This window comes from Esox lucius, chromosome 7 (genome assembly GCF_011004845.1).
Source record: "Esox lucius isolate fEsoLuc1 chromosome 7, fEsoLuc1.pri, whole genome shotgun sequence".
NCBI lineage: Eukaryota > Metazoa > Chordata > Actinopteri > Esociformes > Esocidae > Esox > Esox lucius.
In genome coordinates, this window is record NC_047575.1 from 29,410,505 (window position 1) to 29,435,705 (window position 25,201).

The following is a 25,201-nucleotide window of genomic DNA, read 5'->3' on the forward strand; positions in this document are numbered from 1 at the left end:
AGTAATTTTGTACAAGAGAAATAATACTGAGCATTAATAAATTTAAATATGTAGAAAAAAAATATGTACGGTGCAAGAATTGTCCAGTGAGTGTTGCGTGTGAATGCGGGGAGGGTTTTAAATTTGTCCAGTTGAGGGTTGTGTATATGTGGGGTGAGGGGGGGATACATGATCCGTCGCGAAGTGCCTCTACAAGGCAATACACCACAAACCCTGTGATGACTTCTTGCCATTATAAACCAGTTGCCTGGCAAATGGCGCTGTAAAAAGTAATGTTATACCCTTGGTATATAATCTTAGAACCAGGGTGTTTTGAATGATAATTGGGTGATAGTCGTGGTATACGGAAGCAATAATATGTAGATGGAATACCTCCAAATGTTGGTATGCCCAGCATGCAATGAGCCATGAATCGTAAATACAGAGCATACAATCCACACATGTAAACCGTGATCCGTAAATACACAACAGGGAATCCATGATTGTAAAGACATATAACACATCCTCTCGTGCCTTATCACGCTTCGGTAGTTTTCAGAATAGAACCACTCGGATTTGTAATGAGAAATACTTCCCACTTATATGCACAGCGGAACAAAAATATTTTGTTTCTTTTCGGACATGTAATGCTGCCGGACAGAACAAAATCCTCTCACATGTTTATCAAATATAATTGAGTATTGGGTTTGTATCTAATATACAGTATCGTTGTGGTATTGCCAGCTATGTGTTGCATTTTCGGAAGATTGGAACATAAGAAAAACAGGTAGCATTCTAGATATCTAAAGTATTTTAATTTATTCGACATTACTAATTTTGTCTAACATAACAAGACACGAGGAACAGGTCTAGTTAACGTTAGAATACACAATTATAGTACAAGTAAAGTAACTTAACAAGCTATTTTTTTTAGCCCAAAAGCTAGATACAATATGTGAATAGACAGCTAGCTAACGTGTGTATCTCTATTTCTCTTTTTGTTTGCAAGCTAACTCCGTTACCTAATTGCTACCAGCTACATTCACATTTCAGTCATTTCAAAATAGTTTACATCACTGTCATGTGGTAATTAGCTAAATCAGGTTTTATTTTGATGGCAACCAATGAAAACTGGAAAGATCAGAAACGGTTCATATGCCATTAATGTCTCTAAGCTAAAAATGTCAAGGAACAGAAGACGAGCAGCCAGAGATGAAGATATCTCCCCCAAACAGAGGAAAATGGACTGCAATGGCGTCCCATTGCCTTTCTGCTTCGACACCCCCGACACAGTCTTCCAGAGCCTCATCTCGCCAATGGGGCAGGAAGAATTCTTTGCTGACTACTGGGAAAAGAGGCCCCTCCACCTGAAGAGGTCTAACCCCTCCCTGGCCTCCTACTACCAGTCTCTGTTTCAGCTGTCTGACCTGAAGGGTCTGTGCTCCCAGGGCCTAACTTACACCAGAGACCTCAATGTGTGCCGCTGCGTCCAGGGCAACAAGAATGTAATGAACAAGGAGGGCCAGGTCAACTACAGCCAGCTCCGGAGAGACTTTGACAAGAAGAAAGCCACCATCCAGTTCCACCAGCCTCAGAGGTTCAAGGTGAGAGTGGTGGATGTACGCATAATGTTCGGTTCACCTTTGTCCTGCTTCTGGTGGTATCAAATGTTTTGTGCCCACCCAGAATAATACCATCACACTTGGTCCAGCTTAATCCTAAGCAGTCTGCTCTCTGTGGGTTTCCAGGATGAGTTGTGGCGGATCCAGGAGAAGCTGGAGTGTTTCTTTGGTGCCCTGGTGGGTTCCAATGTCTACATCACCCCACAGGATTCTCAAGGGCTCCCCCCTCACTATGACGATGTGGAGGTACTGAAATGACCTGGCCCTTGCATATGCCCCAGGAGCAAGTAGGATGGACCTTCTTTCTCAGGGGCAGAATGACATCATTATTTATCTTGCATCCTGTTGTTCAGACACTGTAACCACTAGGTCATCTGCCTGCAGTGCTAGTAGTGTAGTTTAAGGGTTTAAGACTGTTCAGTTTCACTGACGTTGGTGGCTTGGTAATCTTCCCAGGTGTTCATCCTCCAGTTGGAGGGCGAGAAACACTGGCGTTTGTACAGCCCCACGGTGCCCCTGGCGAGAGAATACTGCGTAGAGCCTGAGGAGCGGATCGGAAGCCCCACCCACGACATCATACTGAAGGTGCTGCACTTTGCAATGCGGAGCGGGTCTTTGGCATTTTCCTAATGAATGGATGTTTAATTTCCCCTACAAGATAGGAATGTTGACGTGATTAAAAATGCTTACTTTGTTAATCAATATTTAGAGCCGGCTAGCGCTATTAATTAATTAATTTGCGTAACATATTTTGCGGTTTTGTACAACCACTCTCAGACGGCTTTCGCCCTTTGTCAGTGACCTTTTTCTCAGTGACACATGTCAGGAACTATTGCCCTTTGGTGAACACTACTAGTCATATTTACAAGTACAAAGCAAGCATCTCCATTCATTCCCTGAATGAATGCAACCCATTTGTTGCAACCCTTTGATGCAACCCTTTGTTATGCTGTGACTCATCTAGAGCAGGTTTAGTTGGTCTGGCGAGGTGCCTCGGTGGGACAGTTTCCTGAAGGTTTCTGTGAGACCTGTGAACAGATCTAAGGTATCTGGTAGTAAGACCAGTGCAACCCCATATTAATCTGGTGTATGTCCTTTGTTTCCATAGGCAGGTGATCTGCTGTACTTCCCCAGAGGGACCATCCATCAAGCAGACACCCCTGTGGGAGTGGATCATTCCACCCACCTGACCCTTAGTACCTACCAGAATGCGTACGTGAGACAAACCGTGGGAACATGAACGTAACGTTGACCTTTAGCAGACTTTAGATTCTCTTTGTCCCAGAATTCCCACTTGGAATCCTTGAGTTAACAGCCGGCCTGTATAACATGGAGGCTGTCTCTGCCTCACCCCTTCTACATGGTCTCTGAAGGAATGGAAAGTCAATCACCGGCTGTGTGTAGCATTACTTCAACATTTCCTCTTCTTTTTTAATCTGGTTTATCTCTTTGTGTTGTCTCCTCTTTTGTGTTGTTTACCTCAGGTCGTGGGGCGACTACCTGGCTAATGTGTTTCCCAATTTTTTATATGACTCGCTTAAGACTAGTGACATCACCAGGAGGATGGGAATGCCCCGGAGAATCTTGATGGTGAGCTCCACCTCTGTATTGTCGCAATATTTAAACGTCCTATCTGAAAATTCAGGTTTAGGGATAGGTAAAATTGGTTTGTTTTTTAATGGTACTACATTGCCAGTCCTCACTTTGATAGTAAAACGTGTGTGTGTGTGTGTGTGTGTGTGTGTGTGTGTGTGTGTGTGTGTGTACACATACCAGGGGGCCAACACAGCCCCAGACACAAATAAGCAGTTGGCCTCATTACTGCGGAGCGTTGCAGATCAGATTGAGGGCGGTGAACACGAACTCCGTGCTGCAGATATGAAGAGGGACTTTGCACACAACAGACTCCCACCATACACACCAGAGCAAGATGATGTCTCAGCACCAGGTCTGTGTGTCAGAAGAATAATGAATTCCACTGAGTAGTGTTTAATACATAAATTGTGTTGTTTCTTACTAGACCATATTCCCAGACATGAATGGATTTGTATGAAGTGGTGGCTTTGCACAAAGGCATCACCACCTTTGTTCTAAATAAATATTTTTCTGGGTCTGTGTTCACAGCAGGAAAGATGCCTGCGTTGGAGGACACAGTGTGTCTGAGGTTTAACGACCACATCCTGATATCTTCAGAGACATGTCAAAGCCCATCAGTAAGCACATTTCAGTTGTTCAGTGGAAGTTCAGTTCAGCTGTGCAATTTACCTAGCTGCTCTTAGACTAACAGTCGTGTGTGGGTGTGTGTTCAGGATGGTTCGGTTTCATTGGTGGTGAATGTAATACACTCTCTGAAGAACAGGAGGGAAAAACACATGATGGGACAGAGTGATGATGACGATGATGATGATGACGATGATGATGACGAGGAAGAGGAACCCTCTGAGGTAACATGGAACATGGGGAATATACAGTGTGTCTAGTTGACATCACTGTATGATGTTTGGTTATTGGATGCACGTTAGATTTTAGTCAAAGTACTATTGCTCTGCCATTTGAATATCATGTTATTTATCATTCATGAAGTGGATTATACTTTGTGCTAGTCTTTTGGAATAATAAAAAAAATATATAGACCAGTTTCTTTGTTCGCAAACTTTGTCACACAAGGGCAATTGTGTGTGAAATGGCACAACACAGATTTATCTGCACAACCCATGATGATGATGGCCAGTCTTTAGCTCCAAAATGTGTTGAATAGGAAAGGGCAAAATGTATTGCCATGTTGTCTATTACCATCTCAGTTGTCTTCTCTCTGCACCTCCTCTCTCCATCTCCTAGCCACCCAGCTTGATCTTCCCCTTTGAAGCCCTCCCAGCCATTAGGCAACTGCAGACAGGACAGCCCATCCCTGTGGCCCAGCTGAAGATGCCATTGAACAGTGAGAAAGCCCAGATGGCCCTGGCATTTTGGTCAGAGGGCCTGCTGGAGGTGTGCTAGTGTGCTAACCGAATCCTGACACCAAGAACCACTGCAGTCCTTTAGGTCACACAGTTGAACAATAAAGAGTTCTTTATTCTACTATCTTCCCTTTTATCTCTGTCTTTTTGAACATTATTAACTCTGTACTGAACAAAAGTCAGTTCTGACTTAAGTAAACACTGCTTTTGCAGTACTGGAAACTCAGACACACTCAAGCATGGCTGCCTCTGGAACGGGCTCAGTTGTCTTAACTGATGATTTAATGAATTAATACAGCAGAATTAATTCAGAAGTGTACAGAAGCATCTTGGTTATCCTGTGTACTACAAAATGCCACCAGACTTATTGGACAGAGCTTCACAATGCAATTGGACAAAGACCTAAAACGCACTGCCAACACAACCATGGAGTTCATCTGGGAAATAAGTGAAACATTTTAGACAGGGGAAGTCAGTCTCCTAGTTCAAATCTGACTGAATATGCATGTCACTTGCTGAAAAGACTTAAGTGAAAAACTCCCTAACACAAGCAACGTTTCAAAATGGCTGCAGTAAAGGCTTGGTAGAGCATGTCAAAGAATGATAGCTTGAGTTTGGTGTTTTCAATGGGTCATAGACTCCTGTTTTCGCATATATGCTTTAATACGTATTACATTTCCTTTAAATTGAATCGTTCCAATAATTTGGCTGGCATGAAATCGAGGGATGGAACTCTTGATAGTGCTGTTATTCTTATTTGTAGAACGTGTGTTGAAAAAGCCAGAAATTAAAGTGGACAATACGGTCATCTTTATGTTTAAATCTCGCTTCCATGTGCCTTGATATAGATAGCCATTTTGACTTTACCGCCACAATAATAATGGAGGGTGCTGTACATACAATAAAACACACGGGGCGATTGACTGTGCGATGCAACGCCGCCATCTAATGGAGACGTGGCAATAACAGCGCTTGGCATTACACAACACAATGTAGCATGTACCAACATATATTTCGTAGGCATTCCTCTGACTGGCTAGTCGCAGGTCACACGTTTTGTTACGCATGAGAGTGTTTTGTAACTCTACGTTCGATTACACAACAAATTATTTCTGACTGGTGTGGGCATTAGTAGTGTGTGAGGGTAAGACTCGTTAAATATGAAATCAAATGCATGACTGAGTTTATTAACGAACTGTTGAGCGATGTGAATGTGTTACATTTAGTTGAATGACAAAATTGCTGCAAGTTGATACAGTGTGAAACGTTGTGTGGGAACTCTTAATGTAAAGATGTGGGCTACTGTAAAGTAACCCATTGCTGGACCTTAAGGGCAAGTGATAAAGTGAGTGGTTGTACCAATCATTCGATCCATCGATCACCAATATAAGTAATTTATTCCTAACTTTGTTTGCACGTTTCCCTAGTATGGGTTATTTTTCGCAATGATTTATCATCCTTTCTATAAACAAAACGTAATTACTGACACCAATGTAACGACTGATAGAGAACCCAGACTATGTCCTGCAGTTCCAGGGCAAGCATCCCTTTATGCTGTTAAAGTCTACTTCAGATGTCTTGGCAGTTAATAAATTACTAAGAATTGTATCCGGATTATAATGTTACCTCCTTGAACTTTTTCATACTGAAAGGTAACGAAACAGCCATGGCTCACACGTGCATTCACTGGTTCCGCAAGGGACTCCGACTGCATGACAACCCTGCTTTATTGGCAGCGCTACAGGACTGCAAGGAAATCTATCCTGTGTTTGTCCTGGACCCTCATAGCCCTGTCAACGTCAACGTTGGCATTAACAGATGGCGGTTCCTCATCGGAGCCCTTAAAGACTTGGATTGCAGCTTGAGGAAACTCAACTCAAGGTAGGAAGTAAAAGACAACTCTCAGGTTGCCAATGTATTGGTTATGTTGTCCTCTGCAGTAAGCGAGACACAGGCAGGAATATAAAGGTGGGTGGAGGCACCAAGCAATTTGATTTAATACCTTCTTGGGCACTGCGCTGCAAACTTTCCATCAGAACAGTCTAGCCAGGATTACCAATGTGGGACACATACTGCTGAAACGGGTACAGCAACTGGCCATAACTAGCATGGTAGTTATGGCCACTCCTAGGCTAGGTACTACTCTTTATGTAGGGTCTCAATAAGGGTTGGTTAATGTAATAGGCCAGTGGTTATCAACCCTTTCCCTTTTCAGTTACTGTACCCCCAAAATGTTTTTGCACTGCTTTCAGTACCCCTGAAGTACCCCCTCATGTTAATTTCACTAGTAAGCCTATGGTGTCATGAGTGTTTTCAAGTACCCCCTGTGGAGAGGCCAAGTTACCCCTGGTTGGGAACCACTGCATAGTTGGATGGAGAAATAAGGATGGGAGATGTCAGATAGAGGCGTACTTGTATTCTATTGCTCCTTCTTCTCCAAGATGGACAGTATTTGAAATAAAATAGTGTTTATGGTGACTCTCTCCAGGCTGTTTGTGGTGAGAGGTAAGCCAGAGGAGGTGTTTCCTAAGCTGTTCCAGGAGTGGAAGGTGACACGGTTGACATATGAGTATGACACAGAACCGTTCAGCCTTTGCCGGGACAAGGACGTTGTCCGGTTAGCTGAGGAGCATGGAGTCGAAGTCATCTTCAAAGTCTCTCACACCCTGTACAACATAGAGAGGTAAGCAATCCTTAATTATTTGTGAAGGGAAAGATAATTGCTATTGTAGAAATGTATGGGGGGAAAAAGAAAAGTAAAATGTGCCAAAAAAGATTAAATATGTCCAAGCATGTAGGATTTTAAATCATGTTTCATGACACATCAGAAGTTAATGTCAACCTTTATCGTAGAATATTGTTAATATATCACCATACCTCTTTTTCCCCAAACATATTTAAGATAACATTTTACTTTTGAAAGTAGTTTCCAGGGGGTGTACTTACTTTTTCAAGATTTATTTAAAATACTCTCAGATAAAATGTCTTCCTAAACATTTGTTGCTACCTGAAACATTTGATCTCAGATCCTTGGACATATTTTAGTGTTAGTGGAACATTTAATTCTTAATGTGTTTCAGAAATTATTGCAGTAGCAATCTTTCTCAGTACCAAGTGCCATTGGATTTGCTTACATATGAAGAACACCATTGCTGAAGTTGCAAGACTGTTTTGAATGCAGTGCAAATGATCTGGATTCCTACCCTGTTGTTCATGTAGGATAATTGAAGAGAACAATGGGAAGGCTCCCCTGACATTCAGTCGGCTGCAGACACTCGTCAAGAGTATTGGCCCTCCCAGAAGGCCCGTCCCTGCTCCAACCAGTCAGGATATGAAGGGTAGGTCCAAAAGGCCCGTCCCTGCTCCTACCAGTTAGGATATGAAGGGTAAGACCAAAAGGCCCGTCCCTGCCCCAACCAGTCAGGATATGAAGGGTAAGACCAAAAGGCCCGTCTCTGCTCCCACCAGTTAGGATATGAAGGGTCCAAAAGGTTGTATTAGTTGTATCCTGATCCTCTGTGGTATTGTTCTGACCAAAGTTATACCAAAGCTAGACCATTTTATATATATTTTTTAATCTCTTGTTGATTTTTCTGCCTTTCTTCCTCACCTTAGATATAAAGACTCCGTGCCCAGAGCAATACGAGCAGATCTATGGGATGCCCAAGTTAGAGCAGCTTGATCAGGATCCTGAGAGATTGACTGTAGAGCTATTCCCTGGTGGAGAGCAAGAAGCTCTGTTGAGACTAGACCAGCACATGGAGAGAAAGGTAAGATTGTCATTGATACATGGGCAGTGGCATCATTTTCTGTTTTCTGTTTAATTCAAACACATTGGGCAGTATTCAGATTAAGGGTTAACACATTTATACAAGACTTTTGTGTTAACCCTTCGTTGATGTCAATAGTTTGGTGAAAATGTGATTATTTATCCCTTTGTCGTCATTTGATTTCACCCAGGAATGGGTGTGTGGCTTTGAGAAACCCCAGACATCCCCCAACTCCCTGAGCCCCAGCACCACTGTTCTCAGCCCCTATATGACATTTGGCTGCCTGTCGGCACGTACTTTCTGGTGGAGACTCACCGACGTCTACCAAGGGGTAAGACTTCCTATAGTATTAATAGTTTTCTACTGATATGTTGTAGTTCAGAATTTGGTTGTGCATAATACGGAGGCGTATGAAAGGACTGTTGTTTGATGTCTTCCTGCCTGTGGTGTTTTAGTCTTCCTGCCTGTGTGGTGTTTTAGTCTTCCTGCCTGTGTGGTGTTTTTAGTCTTCCTGCCTGTGTGGTGTTTTAGTCTTCCTGCCTGTGTGGTGTTTTTAGTCTTCCTGCCTGTGTGGTGTTTTAGTCTTCCTGCCTGTGTGGTGTTTTTAGTCTTCCTGCCTGTGTGGTGTTTTTAGTCTTCCTGCCTGTGTGGTGTTTTTAGTCTTCCTGCCTGTGTGGTGTTTTAGTCTTCCTGCCTGTGTGGTGTTTTTAGTCTTCCTGCCTGTGTGGTGTTTTAGTCTTCCTGCCTGTGTGGTGTTTTGTAGAAGAAGCACTCCCAGCCTCCCGTGTCCCTTCATGGCCAGCTGCTGTGGAGAGAGTTCTTCTACACAGCCGGCGTGGGAATTCCCAACTTTAACAAGATGGAGGGCAACCCAGCGTGTACACAGGTGGACTGGGATAGCAATCCCGAGTACCTGGCAGCATGGACACAGGTACGCCTGTCCCCTTGGTAACCAACAGGGATGGTTGTCTAGAGATAAACCCCAGAGGACTGAATAGCACTTTTAAAAGAGATCCTTAATTTAATAAGCTTGGTCCAGGAATAGGCTCACTCTGTGTCCGGGAAACCAGTCCATAAACCTCTTTACTCGAGAATTTCACTCCATCTGACATGAGGCACAATGTCTTATGTTTATTAATCCGTTCAGTTTGTGTATGTGTGTTGCACTCTGCAGGCCAGGACTGGTTTCCCCTTCATTGACGCCATCATGACCCAGCTGAGGCAGGAGGGCTGGATCCATCACCTGGCCCGACATGCCGTAGCCTGCTTCCTGACCAGAGGAGACCTGTGGATCAGCTGGGAGGAAGGCCAGAAGGTATGGACTACCGTACGACTGAGATGAATGGTCTGAATAGTAAAACATACACTCAACTAAGAACACCAAAGCATTTAAAACGTTTACATCATTTATGCCATTAAAATAAACCAAAATGACCTTGTATACAACCCTAACTTTACCATCACATAAAATGGCTTAAATTAGTATCAGGTGCACCAACACAGGTGCAATGATTAAATCATTAGAACAACTTGCAAGGGTCCAGCCTTCCGTGAATATCTGAAACTTGGTCTGACCTATATGGGTGTGTGATAACACATTACCAGATCGAAAGACCAGAGGTCCTCAGAAAAAAGATTATTGATGCAAATGACTGAGCCATTTCCATGCAAACCGACGTACTGATCAGCTACGATGACTGTCTGGCAACAAGCATAGAACTGACTGAATGTTGCTCACAGAAGTCTCTACGTATACCAGCGTAACTAGGAACCTACAGGCCTTTCTTGCCGTGTGATGTTTGTGGAAGTGCATGAGTCAACTATCAGAAAGAGGTGGCACAAATATCCAAATATGTAAAAGAAAATCCAGGGGGGGTGTAATTTTGCAGGGGGTGTAATTTCTCAAATGACTGTAGTGGTGTTTAAAAAAAAATGTATCCTGTTTTTTTCAAATGCATTGATCTGAAAATGTTGGAAAGCAAATCCAACAATAAAATCTTGACACTCTATTTTGACAAACTGCTGTGTTCATGTCATTGGATTTGGTGTGCTCCCCTACAGGTGTTTGAGGAACTCTTACTGGATGGAGACTGGTCCCTAAATGCAGGGAACTGGCAGTGGCTCTCTGCTAGTACTTTCTTTCACCAATACTTCAGGGTCTACTCGCCCATTGCCTTTGGAAAGAAAACTGACAAAAATGGAGACTACATCAAGTAAGAATATTAACCACTACCAAAGACAGAATGGGGAATTATTACCTTGTAATGGAATAGCTTAAAACATCCTGTGTATTGTAGGAAGTACCTTCCCCTCTTGAAGAAGTTCCCAGCACAGTACATCTACGAGCCATGGAAGGCTCCCCGCAGTGTCCAGGAAGCGGCAGGGTGCATTGTGGGTAAGGATTATCCACGGCCAATAGTGGATCATGAGGTGATCAGCAAGAAAAACATCCAGAGAATGAAGGGGGCCTATGCCAAAAGATCTCCACATTCCAGCAAGGAGTCACCCAGCAGCAAAGAGAAAGGTAAAGACTGTTTCCTTAATAACAGTGGAGGGGAACTAGCCCAAGATCCACTTCTGGTGAGTTTTTATGTGAAGAATAGAATTACATAGAACAATTTTAACATACTAATAAACATACCATGATATCGCTGATATCAATAAACGGTGTAGTGCAATATTGACATTCTTGCGCTTTTCTTTTCTTTTTTAAATATCATTAAAAAAAACATGTTGCTGCCATTAAACATTGCAGGATACATTTTATTTTTCTACTTTTAAGATGAAATGAAACCAGAAAATAGACATTATACACCAAAGAGCTAATACTTGGTTGCATAGCCTAGTACTGAAAATAACTGCAAACAATAACTAATAAATAACTGCAGTTCTATAAGCAAATTGGCCCTATGTTTTGCATCAAACTATATTTTTAAGGGGTGTCCTTCACCAGAAGTGTCTATTATATTTGTCTGCATCTGTATCTGTTGCTGTATCATTGACATAATGATTAATTGGGGTGTTTATTGTTTGCTGGGTTTTAATTGTAAATAGTGAGTAAAAAATAAGACTACCTTTTTTTTCTTGGTTTTGAAGGTGGGAAACGCAAAGCATCATCTGTGTTGGACATGCTGATGAAGAAGAAAAAGACTGTTTAATAAGAATGTTTTAGATAAGTGGTGGCATTTTCTTAGGGGCAGTGCACGTCCCAGTGCAAATGGCTTCCTAGTTGAGAAGTCTGGTGGGAGAAGTCTCAGTCTGGTGAAGTCGTCTCAGTCTTCGTGTGAGGAGGCAAGGACATAGGCGCCAATTGGACCTAACAAAATTGTGAGGGGAGAAAAACTGGGGGAAATAAAATATGGGGTTGAGATTCAGTCCTGCATTTTAGTTCTAGTGGATGATGATGTTATACTTCTCTGTTCTGTGCTTGTATTACCTTTAGTGTATGTTAGTTGGGAAAGGCAATACCTTTTTCAGGTATGTGTTGTATGTAAAATCATTTAAAATAAAGTCAAATCAAGGCAGTCCTTTCACAAAATACTTAGCACTAGAAAATATAGCAGTTTCAATTTAATACAGTGAAGTGTATATGACCTATAAAATAACAATAGCTCGATTATAACTGTAGAAAAGAACACTATTCCAAAATAGAACACTGAAACAAATTAAATAATTCTTGTTGTTCTCAACAATGCTTTACAGTTTAGAATTTACAGTTTACATTTACATTTTAGTTGCCCTTTTTCAGAGCAACTTACAAAGCTTGAGTGCATCCATTTCCTGGTGCTCCATGGGTATCGTTCTGTTTGATGTACTGTAGATATTTACACTTCCAGTATATCCAATGCAATCTATAGTTAACCTGAGTTTGTGATTCAATGTAGTACAGCAATGTCTTTAACAGCTTGGAGGAGGCTTGTTATAGTCAATATAGGATCAGTGGCAGCTAATTACATTTTCTGTGGATGTTACAACATTTTGCAGCTTCTCCCGACAGCTGGGCAGACACAAACGTCAGTTACCGGGAATGTAACTGCGGTTATTTGGATGGACCATGATTGATTTGTAAAAAACAGAACTTTTTATTTTTAATCTGTGGCAAGTTTAGAGTTGTTCTTGAAGTGCACGTGTGACGGTGGTGGGGTGGGAGGGACGACGACACCCATTGGATTGATGAACATAATGATAACATTATGACTATGCCAGGTAAGCAGTCCACTTTGTAGTTAACTTGAGTTTTTTTTTTAGGAAAGCCTTCAACAACTTAGAAGACTTCTTTGGCATATTTGCTAACAGTACACAAGCCTACAGACACAAGCATTATTTTTGCCTCTTCAGAAAGTTCCAGGAAATACAAATCGGTAAAATACATTAATGATTAATTTGGACAAATTAATTAAATACATTTTTGTTGATTCCCCATTTAGTGCGATACATTTCAGAATATTGTGGAAGTCTGCATTTTCCGCAAGATGGATTTTACAGGGCCCAACACACGGTGGTTCCGGTTGGTAATTTAGTAAAGACACGAACGGGAAACCACATTACCAGACTCCAAACTCCCATTAAGTCATTCATCAAGGCATTCCTCGTTCCACTCTTCTCCAAGAATGTTAATCTCCCTCCCTTTCAGACAATGTTCTTCTCTAACATGGGTTCCTGGGTAATAATGCGTTGGAAGCTGAACGCACTCAGGTCCAGGGTTTGGAAGCCCCCATCGAGGATAAGTTCAGCGATGGCCCGACCCACTGCCGGTGAGTGCTGCAGCCCATGCCCGCTGAAGCCTGTGGCGAAGAACATGTTGTTGACCAGGGGGTGATTGCCCACGATGCCGTTCTGGTCGAAGGTGTTGTAGTCGTAGAAGCCGGCCCATGCACTCTTCACCTAAAAGACGCAGACGTTAACAGAAAACCATTATTTGTTATTGGACTAGAATAGATGGTACCACCCAATGTTTCATTTGGTTTTCACAGCATTGAGGAAGGTTACAACCATTATGACCAATTTAAATGTCATTCTAAAACAGCACTTTACCTTAAGATTCTCAAAGGCAGGGACCCGGTGGGCCAAACGGGGCCAGACTTTCTCCTGGAAGAACTGGTGGTCCACCTCCAGGTTACTGGTGTCTGGTTCCTCTTCCTGAATGAGTTGCAAATAATGAACAGCAACTCCAATGGGGCAGCAGACAGCCTAGAACTTAGAGAACCTGACCAGTAACCAAAAAGTTACTAGATCAATAGCTGGTACAAAAAAGTGCAAAATGTTGATTCTGTCCCAGAGCAAGGCAGCGAACCAGCCAACTGCTCTCCAGCACATTGTTGTAAATGAGAATAAAGCAAATTCAATGCCTTAAAATATCTGTCATTTCTAAGTCTCTTTATTCAGTTCAATAGGGAAGGGTTAGCGAGCATAATGCTGATTCTCTTTCTAAAGCAATGTACAATAGAGAAATATGCAGATCTTCCTAACCTCTGGTGACATTCCAGCTATGTAGTTTCCTCCCAGGCCCTCTCTTCTGAAGTACACTCCAGAGTAATCTATGAGGAAGGGAGTTTCCAGCCCTGGCCCATCTGGACAGTGGACCACATAGACGAATCTAGCCAAAACCCAAAATAAACAGTCAGATACCAGATGGTGCCAAAAACATACACAATTTCTATAAAGAACTGATATCCACAGTGACATTTTTTTTTTTTTTTTAAATTGATTGCTTTCTTCATATTTGTTCTTAAAACATTTAAATTGTCTTTATTTTTTAGTAAACGAAGTTAAATAAATACTATGATGTAAATTTACTGAGTTCAGTGTAGATTTGGCCTTGTGTTGTAGTTTATGATCCTGAAAGGTGAGTTCTTCAACGAGTTTAGTGTAAAGCAGTCTGAAGCAAAATTTCCTCTGGGATTTTGCCTGTGCTTAGCTCGATTTATACATTTTTATCCCGACAAATTCCGTAGTGTGCCCACCTAGTTTAGGGGAACCAAAAGTATTTGGTCACTTGGCTTCAAATCTGGCAGATACAGTTGTGCTCATAAGAATGCACACCCTGGCAGAAATAGTGAAATTTTGAAAATATGACTGATCATGCAAAAGTATAGTGATCATATGAAGCCGTTTATTTTCACATAGTTGTTTGGCTCCTTTTTAAAGCATAATGATAACAGAAATCACTTAAATGGCCCTCATCAAAAGTTCATACATACCCTTGAATGTTTGGCCTTGTTACAGACACACAAGGTGACACACAGGTGAAAATGGCAATTAAAGGTGAATTTCCCACACCTGTGGCTTTTTAAATTGCAATTAGTGTCTGTGTATAAATTGTCAATGAGTTTGTTAGCTCTCACGTGGATGCATTTAGCAGGCTAGATACTGAGCCATATGCAGCTGAAAAGAACTGTCAAAAGACCTGCGTAACAAGGTAATGGAAGATGGAAATAAGGAAAAGGATATAAAAAGATATCCAAAGGCTTGCAAATGCCACTCAGTACTGTTCAATCACTTATTAAGAAGTGGAAATTCGAGGATCTCTTGATGCCAAGCCAAGGTTAGGTAGTCCAAGAAAGTTTTCAGCCAAAACTGCTAGAAGAATAGTTTGGCATACAAAGAAAAACCCACAGGTAACCTCAGGAGAAATGCAGGCTGCTCTGGAAAAAGACGGTATGGTTGTTTCAAATAGCACAATACGACAATACTTGAACAAAAATTTGCTGCATGGTCGAGTTGCCAGAAAGAAGCCTTTACTGTGACAATGCCACAAAAAAGCCTGGTTACAATATGCCCGACAACTCCTTGACATGCCTCACAGCCTCTAGTACACTGTAATTTGGAGTGACGAGACCAAAATAGAGCTTTATGTTCATAACCATAAGCACTATGTTTGGAGCGTGGTCAACAAGGCCTATAGTGAACAGAATACCATCACCACTGTGAAGCATGGTGGTGGCTCACTGATGTTTTGGGGGTGTGTGAGCTCTAAAGGCACAAGGAATCTTGTGAAAAGGCAAGATGAATCCAGCATGTTATCAGAAAATACTGGCAGACAATTTGTATTCTTCTGAATGAAAGCTCTTGGAATTTCCAGCACGACAATAACCCTAAGCACAAGCCCAAGTAGACCCTCCAGTGGTTACAGCAAAAACAGGTGTAGGTTCTGGAGTGGCCATCACAGTCTCCTGACCATCATCAAGTTAATCTGGGGATATCACAGACGTGTGGTTCATGCAATACAACCAAAGACTTTGCATGACCTGGAGGCTTTTTGCCAAGACAAATGAGCAGCTATATCACCTGCAAGAATTCGGGGCCTCATAGACAACTATTATAAAAGACTGCACTGCTGTCATTGATGCTAAACGGGACAATACACACTATTAAGAACTAAGGGTATGCAGACTTTTGAACAGGGCTCTGTTTTTTTCTTTGTTGCCATGTTTTGATTTATGATTGTGCCATTCTGTTATGACCTACAGTTGAATGTGAATCCCATCAGAAATAAAAGACGTTTTGCCTGCTCACTTATGTTTTCTTTACAAATGGTACATATATTATCAATTCTCCTTTTTAGGCACTTTTGAGTACAACTGTATGTTCTGTTAATTAGTGCATGCACAACAGAGGCAGGGAAGATGGCTGGAGATGGCTACAATACAAGCCTGAAAAAAAGCATAATCAGGGAAAATACCCAGTGTCTGGTGATGTCTATGGGTTGAAAACTTCAGGCAGTCTTCAAATGATAGGATTGGCCACCAAGTCCTAAATATGTGACAACCTTCTTAAAGATTATGCAAACTACTTTTGGTCTAATTAAATTTTGGGGGACTATGTATGAAAAGTGGAGCAATCCTTAAATGGTTTATGGAAACAAATACCCTAAAATTAAAACTAACAGTCTACACTTTAGAATGTTACTGTTTTATTTCAAATCTAAGATACTAGAATAATGCCAAAAAACGACTTCACGGTCACTGTTCACATAACTGCCTGCACTGTACATCTGCACAAAAGCCATCGTGTTCCAACCACATCTATTCATGTGATAGAGATTAGAGAATAGAGACATACCTTTTCCTGGGCTCCACGGGAAGAGGGACGCCAGCTATGGTGTCTTTAAGACCCAAGCCGATGCCCATCATCTCTGCCACCTTACCAGAGAAGGCCCCTGCAGCATTCACCACGATGGCACACTCCACCGGCTGGTACTCCAGACTGTTGGGCATCTGGACCTACACAACAGGGACAGGCCATGAGGAATGCGCCACATCAGTAGGGAGGTCCTAGGTACAGTGTGAACCCTGGCATTCTTAGAGACTGAGTATCTTTCAGTTAGATGTTGGGCTGAAGTTGTACTTTCTCAGCATTTTATGTGCTATTTAGAATATACAACTTTAAATAGGGATGGTCCTAAGAATTAACCCACTATCCTGGTGTTTTAAGGGCCCTGCTAAGTGAGCTAACGATGAGCCATTTTGTCAAACATAAGAACATCTCTCCTGATCACAAGAAACAGAAATTGGAGAGTTCATTTTCGGTGAAAACCGTTCCTGAAGAAATCAGACATCATACTAACATTAGCGTATTTGATTCTCTGGAAATCCAGCTTGTTGCCTTCTGCAGTATTCATTGAGTTTGTGGTGTACTTAAAACCTAAAACACAGCATCACAAAAATCAGCATCAATATACTGTTCGGGTTAGTTTAGTTTGACTCAGCAGTGTGTACAGTGGTTTCAGGTAATCTCAGCTCCATACTGTTGTGGTACAGGGCAAAGAAGTACACCTAGTAGATCTTGTCACAGAGTTATTGTTGCAGTGAACCACAAGGGGAAATCAAAGGCTGATTATGCCACTTGGTTTCAGGCTATTGGTAAAAACAGGTGTTAACATTATTGTGTCTGTTCTAACTATTTCGATTTTTACAGTAGATCCAGTCTGGAGATACATTGAAGAAGTTCAGTCACTCAACAACATGTGAATTAAAATATTCTGTGAACTGTTTCAATATTAACACGTAATCTCTGCCAAACTCATTACTTCTATGTCCTCTGGGATACCATCTGGTGGTTGAAACAAACATTAATACAGGCAGGAATACAGACAAGAAAATATGGCATACCACACAGCTTACTGCAGTATTGTGCCAAGATTACATAAGCAACAACTGTGTATGGCATGTTTTTCCCACAATACTGTGACATTGGCACACACACAAACCTGTAACTTCTCCAAAGCATTGGTAGACCCCCATGGATATGGCCTTCCGTCTGAAAGCGTTCAGCAATGTCCAGGGGTCGAACCAGCCTTCGTTCTCCAGCCCTGGAGTTGAACAGGGCAAGTGAAGGACGTGACAAAGTAGAAATCACTTGCAGGTTTGTATGGTTCAAATAAAGCCAAAGTTCAGAGAAACACACAGAGCATGAAAAACATTGCTAGAAATGTGTAATTCATGTGCAAGGTTGTTATTCATTGGGCAGCTTTTTTTGGTAAATGTTCTAGCTTCCTTGATTTTATGGAAGGTGTATCACCTTGATTTTGGGAATTTTCCTCTATACTATCTATACAGTAGTCAGCTATTTTTGGCCACTGGTGGTAAAAGTGGTGTTTTCGAACCAAAAAGAGCCCCCGGAAATTGTGTACATATACATATTTTGTTCATGTCTTTAAAACCACTGGCTTGGAATTTCATGGCTAACAGAAGTGTTATAGTGATTCTACTGATTTACACATAAACGACATATTACACATCCAGCCCAAAATGGGAGGTTTAAAAACAATCAAAAAATTCCTACGTGTACAGTCAGGTCAACCATTAATCAGACTGCAGCAAACGCAAGACACCTTTCGATGCAATCTACAATAGAACTCTTGGCTTTTGCTCAGGTCAGGTTTAACACTCCTCTGTGTATCTTTTATCAGGTCTGCTTGTCCTTGCTAAAATCCTGTAGATAACTTTATTATTTACTCTGTTCAAATGTAAGGATCAGAGGCACCAAACCCAGTCACATTAATTATTGAGCTCCCACTAGACCATACCGACCATACCGATTTTAGGTTTAATATCCCCCATTCAAGGAACAGCCTGCAGTGCATCATGATTCTCTGTTGTGAATAGGGGCAATATAAAACTGTGGTATTAGATGTATGTTTTTACAGTTGCAATGTGCAATTGTTTATATTTGACATCAAAGTGTTAGGCACATTAATAAGGAAGTGCACACACATGGCATTAATTGAACTGTCTGAGGAGGCAATAAAGCTAAAAAAAGAATCAGTATTTTAGGGGTGATTAAGATAATGTAGCTAACATATGTGAACAATTTGAAGATTTGAAAGCAGATTGTCTTCTTAGATTTTTCAGGTGTTTCACTGTTGTGTGTCTTGTCACATGTAACAAAGTAAACTCAAAAAAATGATGTACTCACCATATGAGGCCAGCACTATTCCATCAGTATTTATCCATGGAAATTTCTCTTTTAGTTGTGTGGGTGAAAGAAGAGCGACTTTTGCTCCGACGTATCTGATGTGTGATTTGGAAATAAAATGCAGATGGTGAAATTGCGGTGTCATCTGATAATATGATGGCATATGTGTAGTCTAGGTACAGAGCACAAGTATTCACCTCTGGGTTTTGTAGTTTTCCTCCATGATCTGAGCTACATTTTCACTGGCCAGAAATAGATATCCAGAGTGGTTGAACTGCAGGTCCACAGGATCTTCATTCAGCACACTCAAGTGTTTCTGAGAAGGCAAAAAAACAAAAACACTGTCAATCCATTAAAAATCTATCAGTCAAAAAATGATTCCTCATTAAGTCCCACAAAGGGTGGTGCACACAACCTCCCTAATCCAACATGGTTCAGGATTAGGGAGGGGTGGCAAGCATTGTCTGTTGACCTATCATACCTGTGACCCCCTTTTTGTGGGTTGGGCATCTGCAATCTAATTACAATCATTAATTGGATGAGCCTTCTCTTCAAAGAATGTTGGTTCTAGCTGACTTCCTGACTGAGTAGGTACTGTGATAAGCATTGGGGAGCAAAACGGCTTAGCGTGAGCCAATCAGGAGGAGGCATATCTTGATCTTTGAATCACCCAACACTGTTGAGTGAAAATGTACAGTGCAAACAGACTGTGTACAGACAAGAATACACATTATCCCGAATGATAATCAATAAAAACTGACAGTTAATTCTGCTCCTATGTCCATTGTAGTGCATCATTTCATGGGGACTTGTCGGGGGCACTCACATTTTGGCACATTATGAACATAGCAAGATTAAAGGCGCTAACATGGCTCTAGCTGACACTGGTTGCTGTCAAAATGTCTCAAATGTTAACATTAATAGCTAATGGTTGCAGTGTAATTGAATTACATTGATGTTCCTCATGAAATCAGCAGAGGCTATAGACAGGACGATATTCTCTGGCAAGGAAAACTGCTGTCGAATTCCCCCAGCAGACAACACTGTGGAGGCCTGGGAATACTGGAGTGACAGGGAGAAAGACAAGATACAGATTAGCACCTGCAGCATATTCATTTGATTTAATCAGTGTATTGCTCTGTGTTGGTGTAGCAGTCTCAAAGTATTTGACTAGCATCTTATCTAGAACTACTTGAGGGTCCAGTCTATTTATTACCTGGCCATCAAAGATGAGAAAGTTTCAAAGAGTATGCCTTGAATGCCACCCAATAACATTACATTATTTCTGAAATGGACTCTCAATCTGTCATGCAGAGCACAATTACGGCTGTCGCAATTATCACATGATTGCCTGATGGCGATTATTTGAGTAAGATCGCAATTATGTTTATGACAACGGTTTTTTTGCACAATATTTAGATTCCAAAATCATGTTTCCAACCTGAATAAGAGACTTTTACGCTGATGTTAGAAACGTCTCAACAAATACCATGTGAATTATGTCTGTTTTAATCAGTTGGGATGTGCAGCCCAGGGGTGCAGCAGAGCATTTGACAGCTCTGCAGAAAGTTACAGGCACGTTACAGGCACAGATCATTTACTGAAAGTCATTTGCTTCTTAATTTCAGTATGTTTAAACCCAGTTTAGAATTGTTTTGCAACATTATTAGTTAAAAGACAAACGCTTGTCAGTAGCCTATTTGTCGCATCAACTCTGATTGACAAAAGAAAAAAAACACAAGTGTAAAATATTTTTACTAATATTGTAAGTCGAGTTTTGTTATTTCCACCTATATTTTCTAATTAGATAATGCTAATTTTTGGGAAGGTTTTGAGTGAGGAACAGAAGGGTTCAAATATTTTTTTCCCGGAGCTGTATATGTTGTCCCATTGCATATTTACTTTTGAAAGTGAAATGAATCGTCCTGGTACATGTTTAACTGATTCAATCAACTGAGTGTTGAAACACGTTTGGAAGGCCTACATAAAAGTTTTAGAAAGGCTAGCTGGGTTTTAAACCAAATGAAGTAGGCTACTTTTTTGCAGGAGCCCACCGATTTGCTCCAGAAAGGTGGCAATCAAAAGCTCGAACACCACAACTCTGAACAACCGTCTCGGGATCCACCATGTGTATTCTTACAATTATATTCGGCTTACACTACAATAGTGGCATTAAATTAACAATAGGCTATAGACAATTAAAGCGTCAATCGCAATTATTTGTGTGACAATTAATCGTCAACTAAAATGTCATAATCGTGAGAACCCTAAGCACAGTAACACAAAATAGACTTGGATACATATTATTTGAATGCTAATCCATAAATAAACTACAGTCAATATCACTGCTGTTTTGTGTATTTGCTGTACCTCCTTTCATAGGCAATTGCCTGGGTCACAGCTGTATTTTTACATCTTTAATATATTCAGAGTAAAAGTTATAACATGTCGGCCGTTATAAAACCTGGCCAAACTCTCAATATATGGCTAATCTATTTGCATTTCTGATTAGATGCTAAATGCATTTCGTTGTACTGTACTTGTACAATACATTTTAATCTAATCTAATTAACTCAACATTTGTGGGTTACCATTTAGAACTACTCTTTATAGGTCCTGCTACATCAAAAATGTATGTATGTCTGAACATTTAGTAGTCCAATTAAAACTGGGTATGTTTTTCTTTTCAGCCACTCTGATGCTGATATATACTTGATTACAAATGAGTGATAACGTTTTCACGGGGATGCATAAGTTTAGTTAATTGTTCAGACTGGTTCCATTGGTTTCATATTGGGTGTTGGTCGAATATCTCACAACATTCAATTTTAAATTATACAAAGAATTTACAAAAATAAGAAAGGGGGCAAAACCTTTTCTACACAGTGTATTTGGCCGCACCTCTTTTCATCTGAATAAAACAATACCAGGGAATGTTCAGTCTCTACGTGTTGTCATGCTGTAGAGCTTTAGTTAGTCTCTGATGTACTTAAAGGACATGACTGAGGTCATTTGACAGCCTGGGCCACTCACAGTTGGATCCCTTTCCACCACTAGCACCCGCACCCCTTCCCGAATTTTCTCCTTCTGCTTTAGCCAGTAGGCGATCGACCAGCCCATCACGCCCCCTCCTACAATGACAATGTCGGCTCTCTCGGGCGGTAGTGAGCGGTTTATCTCAAAAGGAGTCCAGTCACTGCTAGGCATGGCTTCTGCCGTTTTCTCTCTGAATGCTTTGAACTGGTTCTCCAGATCTGGGTTAACAAACACAGTGTGTTATTTTTATTAGAAATAAGGTGCTTTGAAGAAAAGCCTGTAATTCTAGTCGGTAGGAAACAAACGCTTCTAACATCTCATAACATCGTGATTTAATGATAAAAAAATAGGCTACTCATTCACTCCAATTACAATAATTTACATATGTTACAGTTGTTTTAACCTTTCAGATCTAACTTAAGATCCATATTTTACAATACGTAGGGGAGTGATTCAACACAATGTCAACCAAAACTACACGTGGCACAACATGTCAACAATGAAAATACATGTGCCAAGAAAACGTATTTCTGAAGGTATAACGTTAACCATAAATAAGACAATCTTGAAAAAATCGTATCACATCACCTTTGAAAAAATAATTTTGCACGGGTCTACCGGTGCTGATGTTTCGCAACCCAAGTGTGAAGAATCGCGTGTGTTTATGGATAAATCGCGAGGAAACATGAATTCCATGAACGACACGAGCTGTCATGTAGAGTCCTCTGAACATTGTCATGGCTGAATCTAAATATCTGCTCCAGCACTGACAACACACTAGATAATATACTACGCTAGTTAGCTGGCTATCACGTATAAGAAGCTCGCAACAGTACGCGGGAGCAACAATAGTGGTTTCCTAGCGTCTCCTGGTTTCGATTTCAAAATAAAAGGCCATAATTTCAAGTAACGAAAATTGTTTAGAATTCTTTTTTTTTAAAGATTGCACATTTCATGCTAAGAAATGTTGGAATGTTGTGTGCATTATAGTTATGTTTGAAAAATATATATAATTCGACTTTGGGTGTATTGAACTGAGTAATTTTGTGGACAACAAACGAATATACACTGAGTACTGAACATACACTAATAGATATTGGACTGTGCAGCCAACACTACACTTTTGGAACCCAGTGACATGTACACAATGCATCCGTGAAATTATAACAATTATTAGCGTCCTAGCTATTTTGGTATTTGAATAGCTAACCACAATAAGGACGTGCCAGATAATGTACGTTGGCAATACATATTGGACTATACAGCCAATGCTGTCAAGTCCAGTATGTAGCCTATAAAAATAGCTATTATCTATGATTGTGGCCAGGTTCTTGTAGGTCTGGCTGGCTACCAGTCAAGCTCTGATGTTATGTAAACTTAACAATGAATGACCGTGTTCGAAAGGATCAAAGCCGCAGTGTATCATGGGTAAATTGTGACGGCTGACTGATCCAATAATAACCACACGTTATTATTTTTAGAACAATATCTTGCATGCGTTTTATTCGATTGATGTAATTACAATGCTAAGCTATTTATTGCACTGTGCCATTTGTTCAATTATTTTTATTTAATAAAAACTCTAAATGTGTGTCTCGTAGTTCTTTATTTTTATTTAACTGTGGAGAAGGAACCTGTAATTAAGAACTTCGTTTGTGGTTTGTCTCACTACTGAAAACACAAAGCATTTTCTTTGCGCTAACCATTCGCTACCACTGATGTATGGGCTAAAAAGAGATTTAATATTTATCTTCTCTGTCTAATGTTTTCTTTTGTATTATTTTAAATTTCGTCACTTCCCCAGCCAAGGGGAGGTTCTTAAAGTAAATGGGTATGTTCATTTTGCATGACCAATGCGCCGGGTATCAGTCCTTTGCGCATTTTAGATCATTCCATTGGTCCTAAGAAGACATCTCCACCCACTGATGGCACCGGGAGAGCTATCTCCAGGGCAGCAAACAAACTCGCTCAGAGTCACCTACCAAACAACAATAACAAACATTAGAACGCTGATCGACAGAGAAGGGTAAGTTCTGGCGAACGTTTTCTCCAACACGTATTCGTAAGATATGTATCTCAGTGGCCTGACGGTGCAGACATATTTTCCAATTATTACTGCTATGTTTGAGCTTACATCAATATATCCCATAAATCATATCTATGCAGTTAATCACCACTTCTAATCTGTACCCGTACAAGTACAACCTGTTACTTCAAGCACACAACCTATCCTGTTATAGATCATGTCAGAACCTATATAGGTTTGCATATTGTTCTGTAAAACGATGCAGTTTTAATGCTTTAAAAAAAAAATTAACTGTCGAACATATTCGAATTACATTTATGAATCAATCAGATTAGCAAAACATTTAATCAATTAAAAGAAATCGTATAGTCAAACAGGAAGAATATCAACATACCGGTTCAGAATACACAAACTGACACAGATGCCATTTTAAAACGATTTGTCAAATCCACGACAAATGACGTCACTGTCACGTTGTCCACATAATGATTAAGTTGTTTTAAATCTGTACTTTGTTCGATTATAATGCCGCACATCCCTTCCCCCCTTATTCGTTAGGTAACAAACGTGTTGCCATGGCAGCTATGCGCATGACCCCCTACCCCCACCTTCTCTTACAGTCCAACAACGTACTCAGCTGTTCCTTAGATCTTTTGAATCTACCCATCAGTTAGGTTTTTAATGTAAATTGTGTAGAGGCTTTAATCGTCTGTCATATATGTAGCCCTTACACCATCATATAGTGGTCAATAATAAAATATATTCACACTGACAAGCATGTTATAGAATTTGAATTAAATCCAATTGTCATTGTGAACAGCAAGCCCTCACTGTCAAGACAAATGGCTATATGTGGTTTTCAACCAAAAAATGCACATGGCTGTAGCCTATTTTATTACACGTAATTGAAAATTATAGTCAAGATAATTTGATAACATAACTATACATTCGCTCTCATAAAGTCCATCCAATGAGCTAGTTAAGATGCACATGCGTTTCAGAGCTGTTCTTCCTGTGTTCACACTCAAACACAGTTATCTCAGTATTCATCCCAGTTTTCCCTCTAAAGAACCTGATCTGTGCTGTTAGAAGACACTTCTTTGATTCCAGGTGTAGGCTTATCAGGGTTAGAAACCAGAGTGTCTCTGATATTTGAATCCACCTCCGACTGGACATCACACAGTTTATTGATGGAACACTGTCTGTATGGTGTCATCATGTTATGATACAAACAGAACCACTTGAGATAAGCCTACTGGTTTATTTTCCACTCTACTCTTTTGAGCCAAGCTGAACTGGACTGGCCCAGTTACATATGCACCATGGTGCTGGAAAGAGCATAAAATAAAATATCTTTCTAGTTTAGCATGGTTCAATTCACCAAGATCATGTGAT

At 40.7% G+C, this 25,201-nt stretch overlaps 4 protein-coding genes across 7 annotated transcripts in view; 3 read left to right on the top strand and 1 right to left on the bottom strand.

The window, feature by feature from the left end:
• Positions 1-587: 587 nt before the first annotated feature.
• riox2 (ribosomal oxygenase 2) lies at positions 588-4,682 on the top strand. Of its 2 annotated transcripts, XM_010870306.5 has the most exons (10): positions 588-766; positions 1,155-1,583; positions 1,728-1,847; positions 2,058-2,186; positions 2,710-2,813; positions 3,086-3,191; positions 3,378-3,549; positions 3,726-3,814; positions 3,911-4,045; positions 4,440-4,682. In XM_010870306.5, the coding sequence occupies exons 2-10, from the start codon at positions 1,161-1,163 to the stop codon at positions 4,596-4,598; spliced, it is 1,437 nt and encodes a 478-aa protein (XP_010868608.3). In that variant the 5' UTR covers positions 588-766; positions 1,155-1,160; the 3' UTR covers positions 4,599-4,682. The 2 variants fall into 2 exon arrangements, with proteins under 2 accessions (XP_010868608.3, XP_012990046.3); XM_013134592.4 differs by lacking the exon at positions 588-766 and having other exon boundaries at positions 779-1,583.
• A 644-nt stretch (positions 4,683-5,326) lies between these two features.
• Positions 5,327-11,852, top strand: cry5 (cryptochrome circadian regulator 5). Of its 2 annotated transcripts, none has more exons than XM_034293252.1 (11): positions 5,327-5,702; positions 6,211-6,439; positions 7,047-7,241; positions 7,778-7,896; positions 8,174-8,328; positions 8,519-8,659; positions 9,092-9,259; positions 9,503-9,643; positions 10,390-10,541; positions 10,626-10,852; positions 11,425-11,852. In XM_034293252.1, the coding sequence occupies exons 2-11, from the start codon at positions 6,225-6,227 to the stop codon at positions 11,484-11,486; spliced, it is 1,575 nt and encodes a 524-aa protein (XP_034149143.1). In that variant the 5' UTR covers positions 5,327-5,702; positions 6,211-6,224; the 3' UTR covers positions 11,487-11,852. The 2 variants fall into 2 exon arrangements, with proteins under 2 accessions (XP_034149143.1, XP_034149144.1); XM_034293253.1 differs by lacking the exon at positions 5,327-5,702 and adding an exon at positions 5,739-5,903.
• Positions 11,853-12,559: 707 nt separating this feature from the next.
• foxred1 (FAD-dependent oxidoreductase domain containing 1) lies at positions 12,560-23,015 on the bottom strand. The gene is made up of 11 exons (XM_010870303.5): positions 22,369-23,015; positions 21,778-21,998; positions 19,696-19,806; positions 18,942-19,060; positions 18,745-18,839; positions 17,537-17,638; positions 16,895-16,971; positions 16,390-16,550; positions 13,798-13,924; positions 13,363-13,467; positions 12,560-13,212 (listed from the first exon to the last, which is right to left on the bottom strand). Exons 1-11 carry the CDS (start codon positions 22,517-22,519, stop codon positions 12,958-12,960), a joined length of 1,524 nt encoding a protein of 507 aa, XP_010868605.1. The 5' UTR covers positions 22,520-23,015; the 3' UTR covers positions 12,560-12,957.
• A 612-nt stretch (positions 23,016-23,627) lies between these two features.
• Positions 23,628-25,201, top strand: part of tecta (tectorin alpha) — a 43,271-nt gene continuing 41,697 nt past the window's right edge. Inside the window, exon 1 of one of the 2 annotated variants that reach the window (XM_034293223.1) lies at positions 23,628-23,806. The gene's annotated coding sequence lies outside the window, so the exon portion shown is untranslated. The remainder of the gene's footprint in view (positions 23,807-25,201) is intronic. The other variant, XM_029120970.2, reaches the window with a different exon arrangement.